General features: G+C 40.4%; 2 protein-coding genes across 7 annotated transcripts in view; one reads left to right on the top strand and one right to left on the bottom strand.

The window, feature by feature from the left end:
* IGSF10 (immunoglobulin superfamily member 10) overlaps window positions 1-10,801 on the top strand; it is a 28,833-nt gene extending 18,032 nt beyond the window's left edge. For all 4 annotated transcript variants that reach the window (XM_070374700.1, XM_070374711.1, XM_005904784.3 and 1 more), the window contains 2 exons: window positions 416-1,313; window positions 6,323-10,801. In XM_070374700.1, coding sequence (XP_070230801.1) covers window positions 416-1,313; window positions 6,323-8,231 — 2,807 coding nt within the window. In that variant the 3' untranslated portion in view covers window positions 8,232-10,801. The remainder of the gene's footprint in view (window positions 1-415; window positions 1,314-6,322) is intronic.
* Window positions 10,802-10,938: 137 nt separating this feature from the next.
* MED12L (mediator complex subunit 12L) overlaps window positions 10,939-20,575 on the bottom strand; it is a 361,400-nt gene continuing 351,763 nt past the window's right edge. For 2 of the 3 annotated variants that reach the window (XM_070374715.1, XM_070374713.1), the window contains 2 exons: window positions 20,193-20,306; window positions 12,214-13,756 (listed from right to left, as the gene is read on the bottom strand). In XM_070374715.1, coding sequence (XP_070230816.1) covers window positions 13,571-13,756; window positions 20,193-20,306 — 300 coding nt within the window. In that variant the 3' untranslated portion in view covers window positions 12,214-13,570. Of the gene's footprint in view, window positions 12,193-12,213; window positions 13,757-20,192; window positions 20,307-20,575 lie in introns of those variants that run through there. The other variant, XM_070374718.1, reaches the window with a different exon arrangement.

Genomic DNA, 20,575 nt, shown 5'->3' on the forward strand with positions numbered 1-20,575 from the left:
AAGAAAATACTGTGTGACATTTCAGGGTTACATATTCAAAGAATCAACATCAGCATGAAATTTCTCCAAGACACAGAAACTATTAATATCCTCCTTTAATATACGCATGATTTTTTTGCTCATTAGAAAGTTTTAAAACATATGTTAAGACCATTAAAAAAAAAATGCTTTTAAAGCAGATCTAAAAAAAAAATGGTCATTGTGTTGAACCATCTGGCTTTTCCATTAAAATTAGGGTTTTTTTTTCAATCCAGAAATAATTTTAGCAATCTGAAGACTAAGGATCTTAATTTTAAATATATTTGTTCCCAGTAGCCTAACAAAAAGATAGCTCTCCTTTTGTGACTTCCACGTGAGCAATTTGTTTTCCATCTAAACTTTGATGACCTATGACTATAAATTTCTTTCTTATCAGGACTTGATTTATCTGAGAGCAAACTGAATAGCAGGTTCCAGGTGCTCTCCAATGGCACCCTGTCCATACAGAGGGTGGACATTCAGGACCGTGGACAGTACCTGTGCTCAGCATCCAATCCATTTGGCACGGACCACCTTCATGTCACCTTGTCTGTGGTTTCCTATCCCCCCCGGATCATGGAGAGACATACTAAGGAGATCACAGTCCATTCTGGAAGCACAGTCAAGTTGAAGTGCAGAGCTGATGGGAGGCCCAGCCCTACAATTTCCTGGATTCTTGCAAACCAGACGGTGATCTCTGAATCATCTGAGGGGAAGAGACAGGCCCTAGTGACATCTGACGGAACACTGGTCATCCACAATCTCAGCATTTATGACCGAGGCTTTTATAAATGCGTGGCCAGCAACTCAGTGGGCCAGGATGCACTGCTGGTTAAAATACAAGTCATCGCGGCCCCACCTGTTATTCTAGAGCAAAAGAAGCAAGTTATTGCAGGGACTTGGGGTGAAAGTTTGAAACTGCCCTGTACTGCAAAAGGCAATCCTCAGCCCAGTGTTCACTGGGTCCTCTCGGATGGCACTGAAGTGAAACCATTACAATTCGTCAATTCTAAGTTCTTATTTTCAAATGGCACTCTGTTTATAAGAAATGTAGCCTCTGCAGACAGGGGCACTTATGAATGCATTGCTACCAGCTCCACTGGCTCAGAGAGAAGGGTGGTAATCGTTACAGTGGAAGAACAGGAGACCATCCCCAGGATAGAATTTGCATCCCAGAAATGGACTGAGGTGAGTCTGGGGGACAAACTACTGCTGAACTGCTCAGCCCTCGGGGAGCCGAAACCGAAAATCATCTGGAGGCTACCATCCAAGGTTGTCGTCGACCAGTGGCACAGGTAAACTGTACCTTTTAGTTAAGATTATCTTCATCTGTTTAGCTTTACAACTTCTGAAATGGAGAAAGTGGTAGAGCGAGGCTTGCAGCAATGTTAGAGAGCGCACAGACTCTGCTCATTAAAGTAACTTGCTCTAAAGAGACCTAATCCTTTTGAGATGTATATAGATATATGTAAAATATAAATTATGTAAAAAGAAAGTTTCTTACATGCTGTATTCTAAGGGCCAATTTCTTGTTGAGTTTATATAGTTAAAAAAGAGATTTTTAAAAGAACTCTAATTTTCTTCCATACTTGTGACAGTTCTTTTTAAACAGTAACTGTATAAATATATTTATAATCTTTCTATCAAAAAATAAGAGGGAATTTTGTAATGCAAACAAGGTCTGGTGAGATGCACTTCATTAATTTACTCTTCAGAGTCTCCTAGTAAAGCATTTTCCATTTTAGTGCAATCCGTACTTCCTTTATTCCACCCCAAAAGTGCAAAGCACTTTATGAGGTTAAGGCTTCACAAAATGAAATGTATTCAGGACCTCCATCACTCTGATGGTGTCAGACAACATATATACACACACAGACTTTCTTTAATATGTTCTGATTCAGGCATATTGATTTTTATCTGTTTTCTGTAGTGATTAAATCTCTTGGAAAAAACAATGATTTACTAGATTATTATTTTTGCTATTTGCATGACTTCATGCAGTGATTTTTCATAATATGACAGAAAAGATGGGCTGAACATTTCCATTTAATGTTTATTAATAGAAACTACCCATGCAAGTAAAATTATACATGAGTTTATGTGTAAAATATATTTTTTTCTCTAGTGTCTAAGTTGGTAATGGATATAGTTAAGGAATTTTACTTGTGATCTTTAATACCAAAGTAAATGTTAACTTCCAAATAAGTCATCAAAATTATCTAATTTTACACTCATTCCAAGTATAAACAGCACCAGTAGTTTCTAAGGAACTAATTCAAGCTTATCTTCAGCTGAAGGAGTCATGGTTATGAGTTTGAGCTGATGTTAATATTAATAAGAATCTTGAAGGGACAAGAAAAACTCTTCACATGCCTCTGTCAGTCATTATCAGGCTCCTGTAAACCAGGCCCAAGATGATGTTCTTGGAAAACAAGTGATAGCTTTGCATGACTCAGGAATGGGTACTGGCTAAACTTTAGGGATATTTAACACAACAACAAGAATATAGACCATATCTATAATTAATCATTGCAGAGATACCTTTGATAAGCGTGAGTACAGAGTTTTATAATATGTTCATCAAATTAAACTTATAATCTCAAAAAAACTAAATTTTAAATTGAAATTTAGATTTAAAATTTTAAAATGCAAAGTTATGAAATGTAAACTTCACAAGATACATGTTTATGCTTGTCATCTACTGTACATATACCCGCTTGTGGCATCAAATATATTCAACAGTTTACCAGTTTTTATATTTAATTATATCAGCATGTCTGTTTATTAATCACCCTGCAGCACATGGGGGTGCTTCTAGAAACTGCTCATTATTCTGTGTAATCATTAACACAGTTTCACTATCCATGAAGAAACCAATGCAAGAATAGAAGGCATCACACCTGTGATGGGAATTACAAATAAAGTTCAAATTTTAGGTTGTAAAGACAATGTCCAAAATATTTACTAGACATTAAGTCGGTTTTTAAGAATGGAAGAGGTATGAAAAAATATAAGGGAATGTCTTAAAAAGTTAATCCAAAGGAATGTCTAATGACACATTAGCATCTCAGAATAAATCTCGACATAAACAGTCCAACAAATCCTCCGGAGTTTAATAGCAAAGAAATCAGGTAGGTTGTTTGTATTTCATTTTGGGAAAGCACTTATGGAACAAGGAAAGATTGTTCACAATGTGGAAAAGCCAATAGAAGGTATAAGATCACAGATGCTATCACAGGCCGACCAGAGGTACCGGCATTCTTTTATAAAGAACTAAACAGCTTGTCTGCTAACTGGACACTTTTAGTGATTATTCTGCAATTAACCCATTCAAAGAATACTTTTTAGTTAGGTGCTTAAGATGTCACCAGAAATAAAAAGGGCACTTCTGCTGTTGAATAGAGTCCTTGCTGTTCCCATTTCTTGGTTCTAGAAGTCTGAATTTAAGATTCTAAAAATGAAAGTTTTCATCATAGCTAAACACACACACGTCTACTCCACCATGACCGAAATAAGCAAAACCTTTTACTTTGTCAAAGCCTAGTTGTCAGCTGAACTAAGAAAGCCTTTTCTGAATTTTTTTTAACTGTCTCAGACTTAGAGCACTATAGGTCTACCTCCACAACTTTCAATAGGACTTACCTGACCTACGTTTCAGACAGAATTCTGTTTCCTCTGCTTCGGATCTTTGCTTCTCAAGGAGTTTGTTACAAGAACAGAACATCAGGCCCCACCACAGATGGGCAGAATCAGAATTTGCACTTTAAAAATATCCCCAGGTGGAGAATGAATACATATATATGTATGGCTGAGTCCCTTCGCTCAGTCTGAAACTACTACTGTTAACTGGCTATACCCCAAAACAAAATAAAAAGTTTAAAGTCTGGGGGAAAGAAATATAGTTAGGATGGTAATATATCTGTTGTATTAAAAAGATACAAAAATATCATAGAATTAAAAGTATTTTCATTAAATCAGCATGTGATCACTGAAGCACGTCATTTACTTGGACAAATAAATTCTCCCAGGCTTCTTTAAAAATATACATATCTCCAGGTGAATCACATGCACAATAAGGTCCAAGAAACACTGCTTTAAAAAGACTGCAAATGCTGCATTGTTCATTAATCTTCATAAAAGAATTCCCTTTCTTTTACTCAAGGAAAACTTCCACTTTCCAAAGTCAGTTTTCTGTTAAAAACATCAGCTTGTAAAAGGAAATACAATTCTCTCATATATATATATAAATATAACAACTTCCAGAAGTATCAGATTTCGAGGTCAGGGAAGTTCGTTTTACGTCACTGGTTTTCAAAGGGTTGTCCGCCTGCCAATAGCACTAGCATCACCTGAGAACTTGAACCTGGTTCTCTATCAAAACACGCAGTGTGTTCTTAAAAGCCGTCCAGGTGCACACTCAAATTTGAGACTGGTGTGCAAAGTTAATTGTTCAGAGTCACCTGGGAAGCTTGTTAAACAGTGGGTTACCCAATCCCAGATTGTGGCCAGATCTATTGGATCAGAATCTCTGAACAGTGAACCCGGTAAATATACATCTTGAATTAGACCCCATGTAAGTTGGAGGTAGGTGATGAGGAGATTGCACTGAGGACAGAGATTTACAGCAGTGCTTCTCAGACTCTCTGCACATGAGAGTCATTTGGAGAACTGAGTCCAAGGTCACATTCCACACCGTAAGTCAGAAATTCTGGAGGTGGGACCCAGGCATCAGCACTATTTTATACAAATAATTTTAATGTGCACCTAAGTTTGAGAAACACTGTTCTTAGCATTAGGAAAGAATGACAGCAGGTAGCGATGTAACATGGTGAAAAGGCTAAGTAACTACCTCTAAGTACTTTTTTTTTCAGCTGTATGGCAAGGAACCACCTAAAGATTAAAAAATAAATGCAAAGACCCTTGTGGTTTCCACTTTTAAGTGCATCCATAATGATGACTTTCCCTTGCTTTACATGCCAGATGAATTCTTTCCAGGCTTGAGAGAAGGAAAAAAAGAGTATCAGCAGCAGCTGTAAGTTGTCCTACAATAAATACTTTTCCTAACTAAGGTTTTTTGCTGGAAGATAAAAAATGACTTGAGGCTGCTGGACTTGTTTAGCAGTTATGCTGTGAAAGCTCATACACACTTTCATTCACCTTCTTAGCTCATGTTGCCAAAAAATTAGGAGAAACACATGCAATGAATATTTTCACCTATAGGTGTTTTTGATTGTGTTTTTAGCAGTTACTCAGCTTCCACTGGTCTTTCTTAAAAACTATTTAGTTTTATCAGGGAAATTCTGCCATCTGGTGCTTCTGTGTGATAACAGCACGCTGTGCAGTGCTTCAGAGAAAAGTGATGTTCATGCAGTTCAACATAATGCAGAGACCAAGTAACTGTACAGTTGCCTGCAGAGACAGATAAAGCTTTAGAATGCTTCTAAGGAATTTAGCCACCCCATGCAAAGAGTTGACTCATTGGAAAAGACCCTGATGCTGGGAGGGATTGGAGGCAGGAGGAGAAGGGGACGACAGAGGATGAGATGGCTGGATGGCATCACTGACTCGATGGACTTGAGTTTGGGTGAACTCCGGGAGTTGGTGATGGACAGGGAGGCCTGGCGTGCTGCGATTCATGGGGTCACAAAGAGTCAGACATGACTGAGCGACTGAACTGAACTGAATCAGTTATTTGGTTAGAAAGTAAAATTTACTTTTTTTATAAAGAGAGTAAATGCCAAGGTAAAATTCCTTCAGTTCAGTTCAGTTCTGTCACCCAGTCGTGTCCGACTCTTTTCCACTCTCCACTTTCACTTTCATCAGGCGGCTTTTTAGTTCCTCTTCACTTTCTGCCGTAAGGGTGGTATCATCTGCCTATCTGAGGTTATTGATATTTCCCCCAGAAATCTTGATTCCAACTTGTGCTTCTAATACTCTTTAAAAGGGAAAATCTGGTCTCTTTTCTGAGCAAGTAGATTTGTATGAGAGTTGTTCTTTACTGACGTGTAAAGTGGTCAGGACAGTCATGGGTCTAGGAAACTGGTATTTCTAACATTCTTGTCATCATTAAAAACTTTTAAACTGAATGCAAAGGAGGTGCATTTGAAGTCCATCTAAGAAATACTACTTGTTTGCACAAAATTTATTTGTTCAGTTAACTTCATCTTTCAGAACAGCTTAAAAGACAGTAAAGAAGTCAGTACTAATTTTAATTTCACTGCAACGTTTAGTCCTGTGTCAATTAATATAACTCTCTTACCCTTGCTAATAGCTTCACACCTCAGTCAGTCTCTTCTTTCCTCAGAATGGGCAGCCGAATCCATGTCTACCCAAATGGATCCTTGTTTGTTGGTTCAGTAACAGAAAAAGATGGCGGGGACTACTTGTGTGTGGCAAGAAACAAAATGGGAGACGATCTGACCCTAATGCACGTAAGCTTAAGACGGAAACCGGCCAAAATTGACCACAAGCACCACTTTAAAAAGCAAGTGTTTCACGGGAAAGACTTTCAGGTCGATTGCAAGGCTTCTGGCTCACCCGTGCCCGAGATATCCTGGAGTCTGCCTGACGGGACGATGATAAACAGTGCCATGCAGGCCGATGACAGTGGCCACAGGACCAGGAGGCTCACCCTCTTCCACAACGGAACCTTATACTTCAACAAAGTTGGGATGGCAGAGGAAGGAAATTACACCTGCTACGCCCAGAACACCCTAGGGAAGGATGAAATGCAAGTCCACCTAACAGTCATAACAGCCGCCCCACGGATCCAGCAGAGTTACAAGACCAACATGAGAGTCACAGCAGGAGACACTGCTGTCCTTGACTGTGAGGTTGTTGGAGAACCCAAGCCAAAAATATTTTGGCTGCTGCCTTCCAATGACATGATCTCATTCTCTAAGGACAGGTATACATTCCATAACAATGGGTCTTTGTCCATCAACGAAGTGAGACTGCTCGATTCTGGGGAGTATGTATGTGTGGCCCGGAATCCCAGCGGGGACGACACCAAAGCGTACAAGCTGGATGTTGTCTCCAAGCCTCCATTAATCAATGGTCTGTATGCAAACAAAACTGTCATTAAAGCCACAGCTGTGAGACATTCCAAAAGACACTTTGACTGCAGAGCGGAAGGGACACCGTCTCCTCAAATCATGTGGATCATGCCCGAGAATATTTTCCTCACGGCTCCATACTATGGGAGCAGAATCACCGTCCACAAAAACGGAACCCTGGAAATCAGGAATGTGAGGCTTTCAGACTCCGCCGATTTCATCTGCGTGGCTCGGAATGAAGGAGGAGAGAGTGTGCTAGTGATACAGTTAGAGGTGGTGGAAATGCTGAGACGGCCGACATTCAGAAATCCATTTAATGAAAAAATAGTTGCCCAGCTTGGAAAGTCCACAGCACTGAATTGCTCTGTTGATGGAAACCCACCACCTGAAATAATCTGGATTTTACCAAATGGCACACAGTTTCCCAGTGGACCACACAATTCTCAGTATCTAATAGCAAGTAACGGTTCTTTTATCATTTATAAAACAACACGGGATGATGCTGGAAAATATCGGTGTGGGGCAAGAAATAAAGTTGGTTACATTGAGAAATTAATTGTATTAGAAATTGGCCGAAAGCCAGTGATTCTAACTTATGAACCAGGGACAGTTTACAGTTTCAGTGGAGACACTGTATTGCTGCCCTGCGTCTCTTTTGGAAGCCCTAAGCCACATGTCAAATGGACTTTGCCAAGTGGTTACGTAATAGATAGGCCTCAAATTAATGGAAACTACATACTGCATGAAAATGGCACCTTAGTCATCAAAGAAGCAACAGCTTATGACAGAGGAAACTACATCTGTAAGGCTCAGAATAGTATTGGTCACGCACTGATTACTGTTCCAGTAATGGTGGTAGCCTACCCTCCCCGGATTACAAATCGCCTACCCAGGAGCGTCCTCACAAGGACAGGTGTGGCCGTTCAGCTCCACTGCAAGGCCCTGGGAATCCCCAAGCCAGAAATCACATGGGAGATGCCTGACCACTCCCTGTTCTCAGCGGCAAACAAAGGGAGGACACGTAGAATTCGGCCTTTTTACCCACAAGGTACCCTAGTCATTCGGAATCCGCAAACCTCGGATTCTGGGATATACAAATGCACAGCAAAGAATTCACTTGGAAGCGATTATGCAACAACTTACATTCGAGTAATCTAACAGAACATAAAACTGCCTGAACAAAGTCAACATCTGGACAGAATTTAGTTTTTGGAAGAAGTTTAATCAAAGGCAGCCATAGGCATGTAAATGAATTTGAATACATTTACAATATTAAATTTATAATTGACATGCAAAAAAAAGGACTTATAAATAAATGCATTATGAATTGATACTGATTTTTTTTAATGGATCTCAAAACAAACTTTTAACTTAAGGCACTTTTATTTTGCCAACAAATAACAATGAACAGTAAGAGGAAACTCTTGACCATAAAATAACCAATGTCTAATGTACCTGAATTCTTCATTAAAGAATGGACTTTCTTTTCTTTCACTACTGTTTGCCTAGTGTCCGCCTTCTATCAAGGTTACAAGCATGGCACTGAGGACAAGACACAATGGAAAGGATTAAATCTGCGGTCTTGATGTAAGTTTGCCATCCTGATGTATAAATATTGCAGTTGTTTTATAAATATTTTACTAAAACCCACAGAAACTAAGCATTGTTCTATTCACCATTTTGTACATACTGAAAATTTTCATTGATGGGGAATACAAAAAAATGTTTTAATAACTGCATTTAAAAATAAATGCAGGCTGACTTTTCCTCTTGTAAAAAGCAACTTAACACCCACACATCAAAAACGTGAAAAGAGGGGTGATAACATCTATCCCAAATAAAGCCATTAAAAAGCTTTTAAAATACATCGACACTTCTTTATAACTTCAAAATCTAGCTCAGGCACCCCTGGTTTGGAATTGTTCATAAGGAAAATCTTCTTAGGAGGAATCACTGCTTTATGAGCATTTATTTCATTAAGTGAGCATCCTTTATGTGGTAGGGATATGTTTGGGAAAATTTGGATTGAATACATATAATAAAGTGTCACTGTACTGATCATCTCTACAAAATCTTACTTTTTGTAATTCACTGAATTTATTTATATCACGTGCTTAATTCAACCTGAATTAATTTAAGGACATTATGATTAATCTTTTCTAACTCTAGAGACTAGCATTTTCCAGTGTAATTTCTCCAGCATCTATTTAAATATTTGTCTATTATTTAAGAAGAATTATAGGAGCCTTAATAAATGAAAAATGAGAAAATGCCATCAGTTTTGCTCAAGTATCTCAGCACACAAAACTGAGAACTACGTTTGCCCCTGTGTATCATTTTAGGAAGATGGGGGGTGGGGGACGCTTCACTGTGTCTTCATCACACCAAGTTTCGGCTTGCTCCACCTTAAGAGGTAACCTGTTTCCTACTTTCTCTGGTTTTGGTATCCGGTGACCACAAGTGGTCAAAGGATACTCATTCTAACAGAGATCTCATTCTATTTCCGGGCCAAGAAGGATCAATCAGAGGACAAATGGAACCCTTTTAGGGAGGGGCCTACAGTGTAAACAGGTATATGAAAGGGCTTCCTATATCAAGCTCCATTCTATTTCAAAGTCTTTAACGGGAACTGAGGGCTCCATTTTTCCTAAGATAACCTCCTCTCTGTCTCACCAAGCAAATTATCAGGTTTTTCCGAAGGACAGGGTTATCCTTTGTGATCATTTCAAGATAAATTAATGCATATTCTAAAAAGAAAACAAAACTCACATGAGAGAGGATTAAGTGGAAGGAAATATAAGAACAGATTGAAAATTCTGGTTTCTCTCTGTATAGTACACAGGGGAAAACCGGTTCTAGGTGTTTCCTCAACTCTCTGTAGAATCTTCAAATCATACGGCCTTACCATATCTTAGCTTTCCCACCTAAAAAATAGGAGACGACAACAAAAAGGTATGCCCCACAGCCTTCATGTGCAAAATGATTAATAAATTAATTTCACTAACTTCTGTAAAATATAAAGTGCATACAAATGCTATGCAATTATAACACTCATTCTTCAAACAGTCTTACTGCTGTTTGCAATATTGAGCTACAAATATATATGGTTCAAACTGAAAGTGGCATTTCAAACACCAGTAATTCTTGAAAAGACGAAAAATAACAATCAGGACAGAACATGACTCGTACTCACTAGGCACGACATTCACATTTCGGTTGTTTGTGCCAAGGCAGTCATTATATATTACTTTGAAGAAAAATAACTTTATGAACTCTATCACTCTGAAAAGGGGAAAAAAACAAGAAAACCAAACCTGATATACAAAACTAGCTGAAATGTCAAGATTCATCTGAAAGCAGATAGAACATGTTAATTTAGTGAAAAGAATGGTCTTTAATGTTTTGGCAAAGTCTTTCTCAGCCCGGAGTAAACATGAAATGAGTGGGCTGGAGTGAAATTGTTTCACAGTGTACAAAGCGGTTCACATGGATGCTGCCACAGCAAAGTAAGCGGACATGGATTTGAGGTCATTTGCATGAGTCAAACTTTGCAATGAGTAACTCACCTAGGAAGATATAAATTATTTAGATAATGATTTGCAAAGGAAATGATCTACTGAAGTTGTACCAGCTACATTTTAAAAAAGTAGTTCTACATGGTTTGCTCATTATAGACAAATCTATTCACAGTATGTGCGACTATATTACATGTAAATTCATATGGCAAAAGAAAATGAATTAACACAGAACATGGGAAAATATCCCCCACATGTTTTAAAATGCCCTGCAATTTTTCACATTCAAAATTTTATGCATCTAAGTCTAAAAAAATATTATATGGAATACTCTTAAGTTACACAAACTGATAATAATTTACTGTATTTTTTACTCTAATAGGAGCAAATTACCACATACTTGAACAAAGTTAAAATAGTTACTATTTCTTTATAATAAATTTGATGTATAATTTACTTTACTTGTGCTTTTTGCACCAATTTATAAATACAGTATATGCAATACACAACCAAGACAGACACCAACATTAATAATTAAATTCAAAATAGCAAATACTTACCATATAAAATAAACAGCAAATACATCTCTTATGAAAACCAGAGCCCTCTGGACTTGGGGGCCATACTCTGGAAACCATGTCAAGTTTGAGCACTGTGGAATCTCAGGCCAGCTGCGAGATTTTTTTTCCCCTCAAGTTGGCATAAAGGTTCAGGAGAACCAGAACTGGACAGAGTCATTTTTGCCAAATCTGGCAAACAGTTGGATCAATTCCACTGTGGTTCATTCCGGCCTTTAGAATTTACATGCTGTACCTTCACAAAGACTCTGGTCAATGATCTTGCCATGGAAAAATTTAGTACAGCTACTCCTAACGGGTTTCCATGTACCTCAGGGTGGCTCTCACAGAAGCCCTGGGTTAAGTTCTTGGTCTAAGAAGTTTAAGTTCTAAGCAACAATCTGTTTCAGCACCTTTTGACCACAACAAAAGCAAAGAAAAATCCTACATAAATAAGAACAAAGTTCATAAAGTGCTTATGAAATTACAAATATTTTAAATTAGAGCAATGCAAATTCATGTCCACTTCACCACCAAAGGTGACTGCAGAGTAAATGGATCACCTTCCTGCCAAGATCTGACATGCCTTTCCAATCAGTAGTTTGGTCCAGCCCAGTTTGCCAAAAAAAAAAAAAAAAAAAACATCATCAATGAATACATAAATATTTTAAATCCACCATAATTCCTTCTTTCTATAACTACGAGATTCAATAAGAGCACCAATTTTAAAAAGTCTGCTACCAAACTCCTCCTGCAGTAGGCCCACACATCTACATTTTTAAACCTACTTTTCAAGTTGAATGAAATGAAACCAAACCACACCCTTTCCTTTACTTTTTGTTTCAACACCTTTGTATGAAATGTGGCGTAAAATACAGGAAAACTTTTAAAGAAATGAAAAAACAGACATTTCCAAAGATGACTAATGCAGTAAATGTGATTTTCTATTTTTCAGTGCAAACAAAAAAGTTTGTATCTTTGTCCTCTTCCAGACTCAGAAGTGTGAAGGATGCCCGTAGGGAGTCACTCCTTGCTGTGGCTGGTTACCTAGTGAGAGAAAAAAATTCAAACAAAATTGCAGATGCAAAATGATGCTACATAGAGATGGTATGCACGTGTCACTGCTTTCAGTACCAGCCTCAGGAACAGGAGAACAGACTGGCCCGGGAGTCTAACACTAGACAGACACTTGAGTGGCCAGGTCTTAACAGCACCCTTGGATTCATTCTGCAGAGAGGCCAGCTCTACATCACAGTCCCATACCTGCCAGCAAAAGGCCTTGGGATGTGGGTAACTGGCCCACCAAAAGTCTCTATCCCTGAACCACCTAAATACTAATATTAAAAAGGACTGTTAAGTATCATAAAACATTAACGGTTCTCAAAACTTCATAAAAGTACATCAGAGATTCTACTTTAACACTGACATTGTAATAGTTGAAAGAGAAGTAGCTTGAAGTGGGCAGTTTCCTGGAAATGGCCATAGATACATCAGAGAGAACTAGGCAAGAGTGTATGCACGTGAGAGAGGCTGCGTGTATGAGACACGAGCGTATGCCTATGCACATATGTCTATGCACACAGACAAAGAACCATGCACAGGTTCAAAAAAATGACACAGGCTTAGAAACAGCTACTGCTCGCACAACTCTGGTGGGACTGTTCAAATCCAGAGGCCCCATGCAAACAGACTATGGCATAAACGGAGCCCTCTAGAGATGTGCAGTGGGCAGCTCAGCTCAGTCGCCCTTATTCAACAAAGGAGACGAGCGCCACTGCTAATGTCAGGCAGCAGAATCTATACCGTGGTTAAAAGGTGGCTCTGGAACGAGTCACTCTGAGTTTTAGTCCCAGCTGTTGGCAGAGTAACCTTGGGCAGACACGTCAGTGTCCCTGGTCTCTAGTTGTTTTCTCATGTGTAATATGGGAATAGCAATAATACCTTATCGCAGGTAAAGAATCTGCCTGCAATGTGGGAGACCAAGGTTCAGTCCCTGGGTTGGTTAGATCCCCTGGAGGAAGGCATGGCAACCCACTCTAGTATTCTTGCCTGGAGAATCTCATGGACAGAGGAGCCTGACGGTCTACAGTCCGTGGGGTCACAAAGTGTCGGATACAACTGAGCGACTAACATGAGGTGGTGTAGAAATTAAGTGAATTAACACATGTAAAGTCATAGTAACTGGGGGCCCCAAACCTGCCCCCTAACACACTTGAGGGCATCAGCCAAGATGCTCTCGGGGGCATCTAGCTTTGCAAGAAAAGAACCTATTGTTTCTTGGGGTCCCCCAGATGGAAAGAAACATTCCAAGACTCAGATGGAAGCAACAGGAAAACATCTTTGCTGAACTCAAGGAAAAGACTAAGGGCTTTTGCAGGAAAAGAAGCCTTCAAACCAAGACTGAACACAGGAGGGACAGCCAGGACTAAAGCAAACAGGAAAGCAGCGAGGAAGACTGTTTTGAGGAGCGGCCAAGCGTGTGTAGCTCCACCTCCTGGAAGCCATGTGTTTCTGAGGGAGCGTACTTACTGGAAAGCTGCTTCTGGAGCTGCCGCACCAGGGCAGCCGTCTGCTGTTGCTGCTGGGTCTGCTGCAAGCCTTGCCTGGGGAACTGTCATCGGGAGAAAGGAGAGAGTCAGCACCGATCAAAGATAAGAACAGAAAGCCTGCAGCCATGCCTGGTCCACACCTGGCCTTCACCTGAAAGTGCCTGATGCATTCCAAACCCATCTCCAGGTGCGGACGTAGCCTTTACCGGAGGAGCCCTGAGGAAGGAGTCCAGCGGTGCCCAGTGGTTCACAAATCCTTGTTCCCTCACCCATCACCAGCTGACTAGTTGGTGTCACTACATTCCAAACCATTTGCAGCAGCAAACTGAAAGCTGCCTGGTGGGAGGATTGGGTCAAGTACCACAGGCCTGGCCTTGGGTGAATGGAGACAAGAGCGTGGGCGCAGAGGCCTGGACCCCACTGGGACTGCACCTTCCTGCTGGTGGAGGAGGGGAGTTGGGTAGGGTGAGACCAGAGAGGCACCGAGGAGGACCACACTTCGAGGAGGCGCTGGCTTCCAGAGTCCTGCGTGTGCAGAATAATCCGAGGGCCTGAGTGCCCTGGTTCTAGCCATTAAGTTGATTCAAGAAATTGCAGTAGTTATTCCAAAGAGGGGGAAAAAAACCTATGTGGCGGAAGTAAAATCACCTTTGATTAACATCATTCATAGTGCTGATTTACTTTTTTCCTTAACCTTCAGATTTCAGAGTGTCACTCTAGTCTTCCTTTCTACCTCTCCCCCGCTTCTTTCAGCCGGGCCTATGACTGTCCTAACAAAGGACGCGTTCTGGTGCAAGGTTATCTTAATCACATACACATTGGAATTAATCAACTTACCTCCACAGGCCCATCCCCCACCCACCTCAGGATGGAGTGCTGGCCCACTGACCTCCTGACCTCTAAGCGGGGATGGGGTGCACCCTGGAGATGGCAGGGCAGAAGCAGAGTCAAATCTCTGGTGTGTTTTCCTTTGCTTGGGAATAATGTGTTGGGTGTTCTCCTCCATTGCTATGACATCCAACAAATGAGTTATCCAAATCCAGGTGCTTTTCTGGATTCCAGGACACCAAAGTGTGTAAACACAGTCCTTGCCTCCTGCCAGCTGTGTCCTGACACCTGTGACACCACTATCAGTGAGCAAAGGGACAAGTACCAAGGCAACACTGAGCTTAAACCTGCACTACCGACCAACAGGCTCCACAGACACACAGGCCTTCCTCTGACTGACAGAACACAAACCTTCCTCTCTACCAGCTCTGGCAGAACAGCCTGCAGCACTGCCCAGGCCCCTTTTGAGCATGTGGACGGAACAACGCGTTCCGGATGGCAAACACAGAGAGCATCAGCAGCCGGTGGATTTCAGAGTATTTAGCATGTATGTATTTGCAAGCTAACTAGCAACTTCCACTGAGCCTTTTTTTTTTTTTTAACCTGCACTAGTTTTTCTTCTCAGTGAAAAAAAGAAACCAAAAGTATTAGTGCTGTTACCACAAATCTCCCAAGAACGCCTTCCCCATACCTCCTTCCATAAGTATGACTTCTCTTTTTCCTTCAGGTTGGGGGGCGGGGGTGGGGCATGGATCCATATTCATACAAAGGAAGGCAATCTGGCTCAATTAAAAACTGGACCAAATTTTTTTCACTTGAAAAGAATAGTAATATTATCTGGCTAATTTGGAGTTCCAGAGGCATTCTAAAAAATTTCTGACTGGAACATATGAACTCCTTGAGGAAAATTATATGATAATTCCAACCTTGTCTTTGATTAAAAGTTAATGCAATTATTTAAGTATCTATTTCTGCCATTACACATATTTTTAAAAGCAAGTGTTCAACACAGTATGATATTGACATAACAGTTAATTTTAAAAGCCATTTTTCCAAAGCTTTCTGTTAGCATGCTTTCCTGGCCACCCAACTATGGCAACCTGAGTTCAAGATGAAAATTACAGAGCATGATAGTGTAAACATTATCTTCTTAAAAGCTGGAACCAACTTTAAAGGAAAAAATCATAGCCTGCTAACAGAGTTAATTTAATCATAACAACTCATGAGATTTAAAAGTATTTTTCAAATCAACAACCATAATACAGACCAAAGCCTGAGATGCCAAATCTAATTCTTCAGCAAGGGCACCCACTCTTTTCCAGATCTCTTCCTTCACAGAAGACAAGTGACTTAAGTAAGCAAACGACAACTCCGGATTTAATTTCTAAGCACGGGCTTTTCTCCTATTTTCTTTCTTAGAGGAAAGTTCTATTTTCTGATGACACTTTCTGAAAAAGCACTGGTTCTGTCGTGAGTCCGTTTTGACTCAGGTACACTTACAGAAATGACAAGCCTGCCCACAGGGGTGTTGATGATGACTGTCCACATGACCCAGCTGCTGTTGCCAACAAGGGAACAGCCTGATAAGGAACTTGTAGTCAAAAGCAGTAAATCAAATACAAATGCATTTTGAGGTTCCCTGCATTCAATTTCCTCTTTCAAAGCTTCCCATACTTCTCCTACTCCTCTTGACCTCTGTTAGGGGTTGAATTATTTTCCCCCCAAAAGATTCACTAGCATCCTAACCATCAGTACATCAGAAAGTGACTTCAGTTGGAAACAGAGTCTTTTTTTTAAAAAAGGGAAATTTGGACACAAACACAGGGAGAACGTCATGAAAGGATGAAAGGGAAGATTGGGTGATGTGTCTGCAAGCCGAGGAATGCCCAAGATTGCCAGGAAACATTCAGAAGCTCAGAGAGAGGTGTGGCTCAGACTCTCAGGAGAAACTGGCTCCACCAACTCGATGATCTTGCACTTCTAGCCTCCAGAATGGTGAGACCATAATTTTCTGATTGTTCAAGCCACACCCGTGGTGGTATATCACTACAACAGCCCTGACAAACAAACACCACCTCACCAGGCTTCCACCACTTTCCGGGGCCCAGACTGACATCTAACAGCCTTCAGTGATTCTACGCCATCTGGCGGCAGGAAGCAAGCCTGGCACATCACCTCTGTGCTCCGCGACCTTCGGCACCGTGCTGGCCTCCACTGCACATCTCACTATACACATGCAGACTTGGGAATGTCACCAGACAGCAGGAGGGCAAGTCATGAGGAGGGCGGTGGCATGTTTGCACCATCCCTTCTCCCCTGAGTCTGCAGGAAGGACAGCTGTGAGTGAGTCAGAGCTGGTGTCTCTTCAACAGCCAGTTTACCACTCTGTCACCAGCAAGCAAACAAGCAGGAGAGGAAGAACACTAGCCAGTAACAAGAACTGGATCTGCTAGAGATGATTATAATAAATCTTAGAACTAATAAGAAAAGGAACTGTACCCAAAGATAAAAAGAAATACATTGTGTTAAAATTGCTGAGGCTTTGTCATGGCTCTTCTGAAAATATACAACTAGAACCTTTCTCTTATACTTCTATTTTCTTTCACTGTGAGAGGAAAGAAAAAAAAAGAGCAATGGAATATATAACAAAATATCCCCAGCATCACTAATTTGCAACTAGGAATGATCTAAATGTTCAACAGTAGGTAGGGTGGTTAAACAAGTAATAGCAGAGCAGTACAATGGACCGACTTCTTCACAGCTATTCACAATGACAAATATGCATTATATTAATAAGCTTAAGAGGATATGTAAATAAGCATGCTGTAATTAAGCATGCAAAAAAGAATTATACTAATGCAAAAGTCCAAGATCACTGGTCATCCCTATAACTTCGAATTTGGAAATTATCTGAAGTCTATCACTCTAAGAGATAAGTTTCTCAGTTCATCTTAAAACTTAGGATGTACAACACATCTGCCTTTGTACGCATAGCTGCCAACTAAATTATAATGTATTGGGCTTCCCGGGTGGCTCAGTGGTAAAGAATCTGCCTGCAATGCAGGAGACCTGAGTTCAGTTCCTGGGTTGGGAAGATCCGCTGGACGAGGGCATGGCAACCCACTCCAGTACTCTTGCTTGGAGAATCCCATGCAGAGAGGAGCCTGGCGGGCTACAGTCCATGATGTCTCAAAGAGTCAGACACAACTGAAGCGGCTAAGTAGCAGCAGCAGATTATAATGTATTGCTCTAAATATCAAAATAAAACATTGTGCTTCTCAAGGTAGCTTTTTAAAAGCTAAAAAAAAAAAGCCTACTGTGGATTTTACTTTCTATTTAGATTACTGTGAATGGAGGTGTTTGTTTCTCTAGAATTATTTTCCTTGGAATACACTGGAGAAGAATCATGAGCCTGACATGACTGACCCACTAAGTGGGATAGAAGTGTCTTAAGCCAGTGAGTGAAATACAACCAGCTGCATTAAAACATATCAATACTGACTTAGAACCCTGAATGTGTGATATATGTTCTCTACACACAAAAAATTATTAAACATTATGAAACTATTAGAAGAGTAGAAAGGTACTAAATTTTGCTGTATGCTGCTACTGCTGCTAAGTCACTTCAGTCGTGTCCGACTGTGTGTGACCCCATAAACATCAGCCCACCAGGCTCCTCTGTCCCTGGGATTCTCCAGGCAAGAACACTGGAGTGGGTTGCCATTTCCTTCTCCAATGCATGAAAGTGAAAAAGTGAAAGTGAAGTCGCTCAGTCGCGTCAGACCCTCAGCAACCCCATGGACTGCAGCCTACCAGGCTCCTCCATATGCTTAATTCTAGTACAATATGGGACCTGGGTCTCCTCTCAGTTCTGTATAAGTGGACCTTCTACTAACAATTATAACAAAAATAGTTTGAAGTTAATTTCCACCCCAGTCATATAATTTTAACTTTGTGATAGAATAAAAATTTTTTTTTCAGTCAGTTCAGTCACTCAGTCGTGTCTGACTCTTTGAGACCCCATGGACTGCAGCACGCCAGGTTCCCTGTCCATTTGCCAGCTCCCAGAGCTTACTCAAACTCATGTCCATTGTGTCGGTGATGCCATTCAACCATCTCATCCTCTGTCGTCCCCTTCTCCTCCAGCCTTCAATCCTTCCCAGCATCAGGGTCTTTCAAATGAGTCAGTTCTTCCCATCAGGTGGTCAAAGTATTGGAGTTTCAGCTTTAGCATCAGTCTTTCCAATGAATATTCAGGACTGATTTCCTTTAGGATTGATAGACTGGATCTCCTTGCAGTCCAAGGGACTCTCAAGAGTCTTCTTCAACACCACAGTTCAAAAGCATCAATTCTTTGGTGCTCAGCTTTCTTTACAGTCCAACTCTCACATCTATACATGACTACTGGAAAAACCATAGCTTTGATTAGATGGACGTTTGTTGGTAAACTAGTGTCTCTGCTTTTTAATATGCTGTCTAGGTTGGTCATAGCTTTTCTTCCGAGGAACAAGTGTCTTTTAATTTCATGGCTGCGGTCTATTACATTTCAAGGATTTCTTTAAAAATGAAGATCAAACTGGCCAATGCAGGGGTGTATTAAATTCCCTCAGGGTGTCCTATTTCCATCTTATGGGGGCATTATCAGCCCATCCCCACCTAACTGCACTCTATCCCACCTAATATACTAGAGCCCTGGCCACACTGTTCCTTCTTACTAAAAACTGAAAAACCACCCATCTTTCAAATTCTGTCTTGGAAAAGAATCTACATCAGTGTTTTCCAAAGTGTGAGAGACATGCAGTCATACAGCTTATCTCAGTCATGGTGCTCATTCACTCAACTCCCATGGCTGAATTACCTGCAGAGTAAGTGCTTATTTTCACAGGTATTTCCAACACATGACAAGTGATGTGCCCACTACCATTGATAGCAGTGATAAAACGCTTCTTTTTAGAATATGTTCAAGGAAATAGGAAAAGAGGCAATTTAAAGAAAAACAGTAGGTAAATAATAAAGAAGGAATATGGCACTGGCAAAAGTAAAAACTATTGAGGTTTGGCACACGCTGCTTGATACTCTGCATAACATTTCAGAATTTGGTTTACAAAGTCACAGAAGCAAATTATAAGATTACATGAAAAATTCACAAAATTACATGAATTCCATGCAAATTCTTGAAGCAAATGCTAACACAGGCTAAAATTGGGAGTTTCTTTTACATCAATAAAGATAATACTTTAGAAAGTACTCTCACGTTTCTTTGGGATTACTCAAAGGAAACTCAAAGCCAAGTACAGCAATATTCTAAGCATACCCATTATAAGTTATCATTTTAACATTGTTTACAAAAAATTTGGTTTCTCAATATAAACATTTAGTCCATAGAATGCAGAGGTCTGAAGAAATTTGAAGAGGAAAAATTATATGACCTAAGAACCCTAAATATTTATTTATACCTTCCATGAAAACAAATATACTGACTACAATAATAACACAATCCTTCTCTGATAAAGTTCTAGGGAGGAAACTGGCAGGGTATATTTAGGTTTTTTCAGTTCTTAACAATCTTATGGGACATGAAAAAATGCAATCTGCCTTTGAAGAACCCCAGCAAAAAAAGAATAAAGAAGAAGAAACCCGCATGTTTGGTTTTGAAATGCTAGGCCTTACCAGAGGCTGCTGGGGCTGCATTGTTTGGAGACCAAGGGTCTGACTCTGGGTCTGCGAGGACCCCTGAGGCTGGGGAGGCTGCTGAGGCTGGGGGGGCTGCTGGGGCTGCTGCATCTGGAAAGAAAGAAAAATAATTACACAGCTAAAGTAGGAGGTTAATATCATTCCATGGAGAAGGAATGCCATTGCAACCCACTCCAGTATTCTTGCCTGGAGAATCCCAAGGACAGAGGAGCCTGGCAGGCTACAGTCCATGGGGTTGCAAGAGTCAGACATGACTGAGCAACTATACCACCACACAATATCATTCCAATTTCCTCCCCAATATATCTTCTGATTATTCTGTTCTAACAAAGATGACAGGCACCTGCCTCCTCCATATT

This window comes from Bos mutus, chromosome 1 (genome assembly GCF_027580195.1).
Source record: "Bos mutus isolate GX-2022 chromosome 1, NWIPB_WYAK_1.1, whole genome shotgun sequence".
In the NCBI taxonomy this organism is placed as follows: Eukaryota; Metazoa; Chordata; class Mammalia; order Artiodactyla; family Bovidae; genus Bos; species Bos mutus.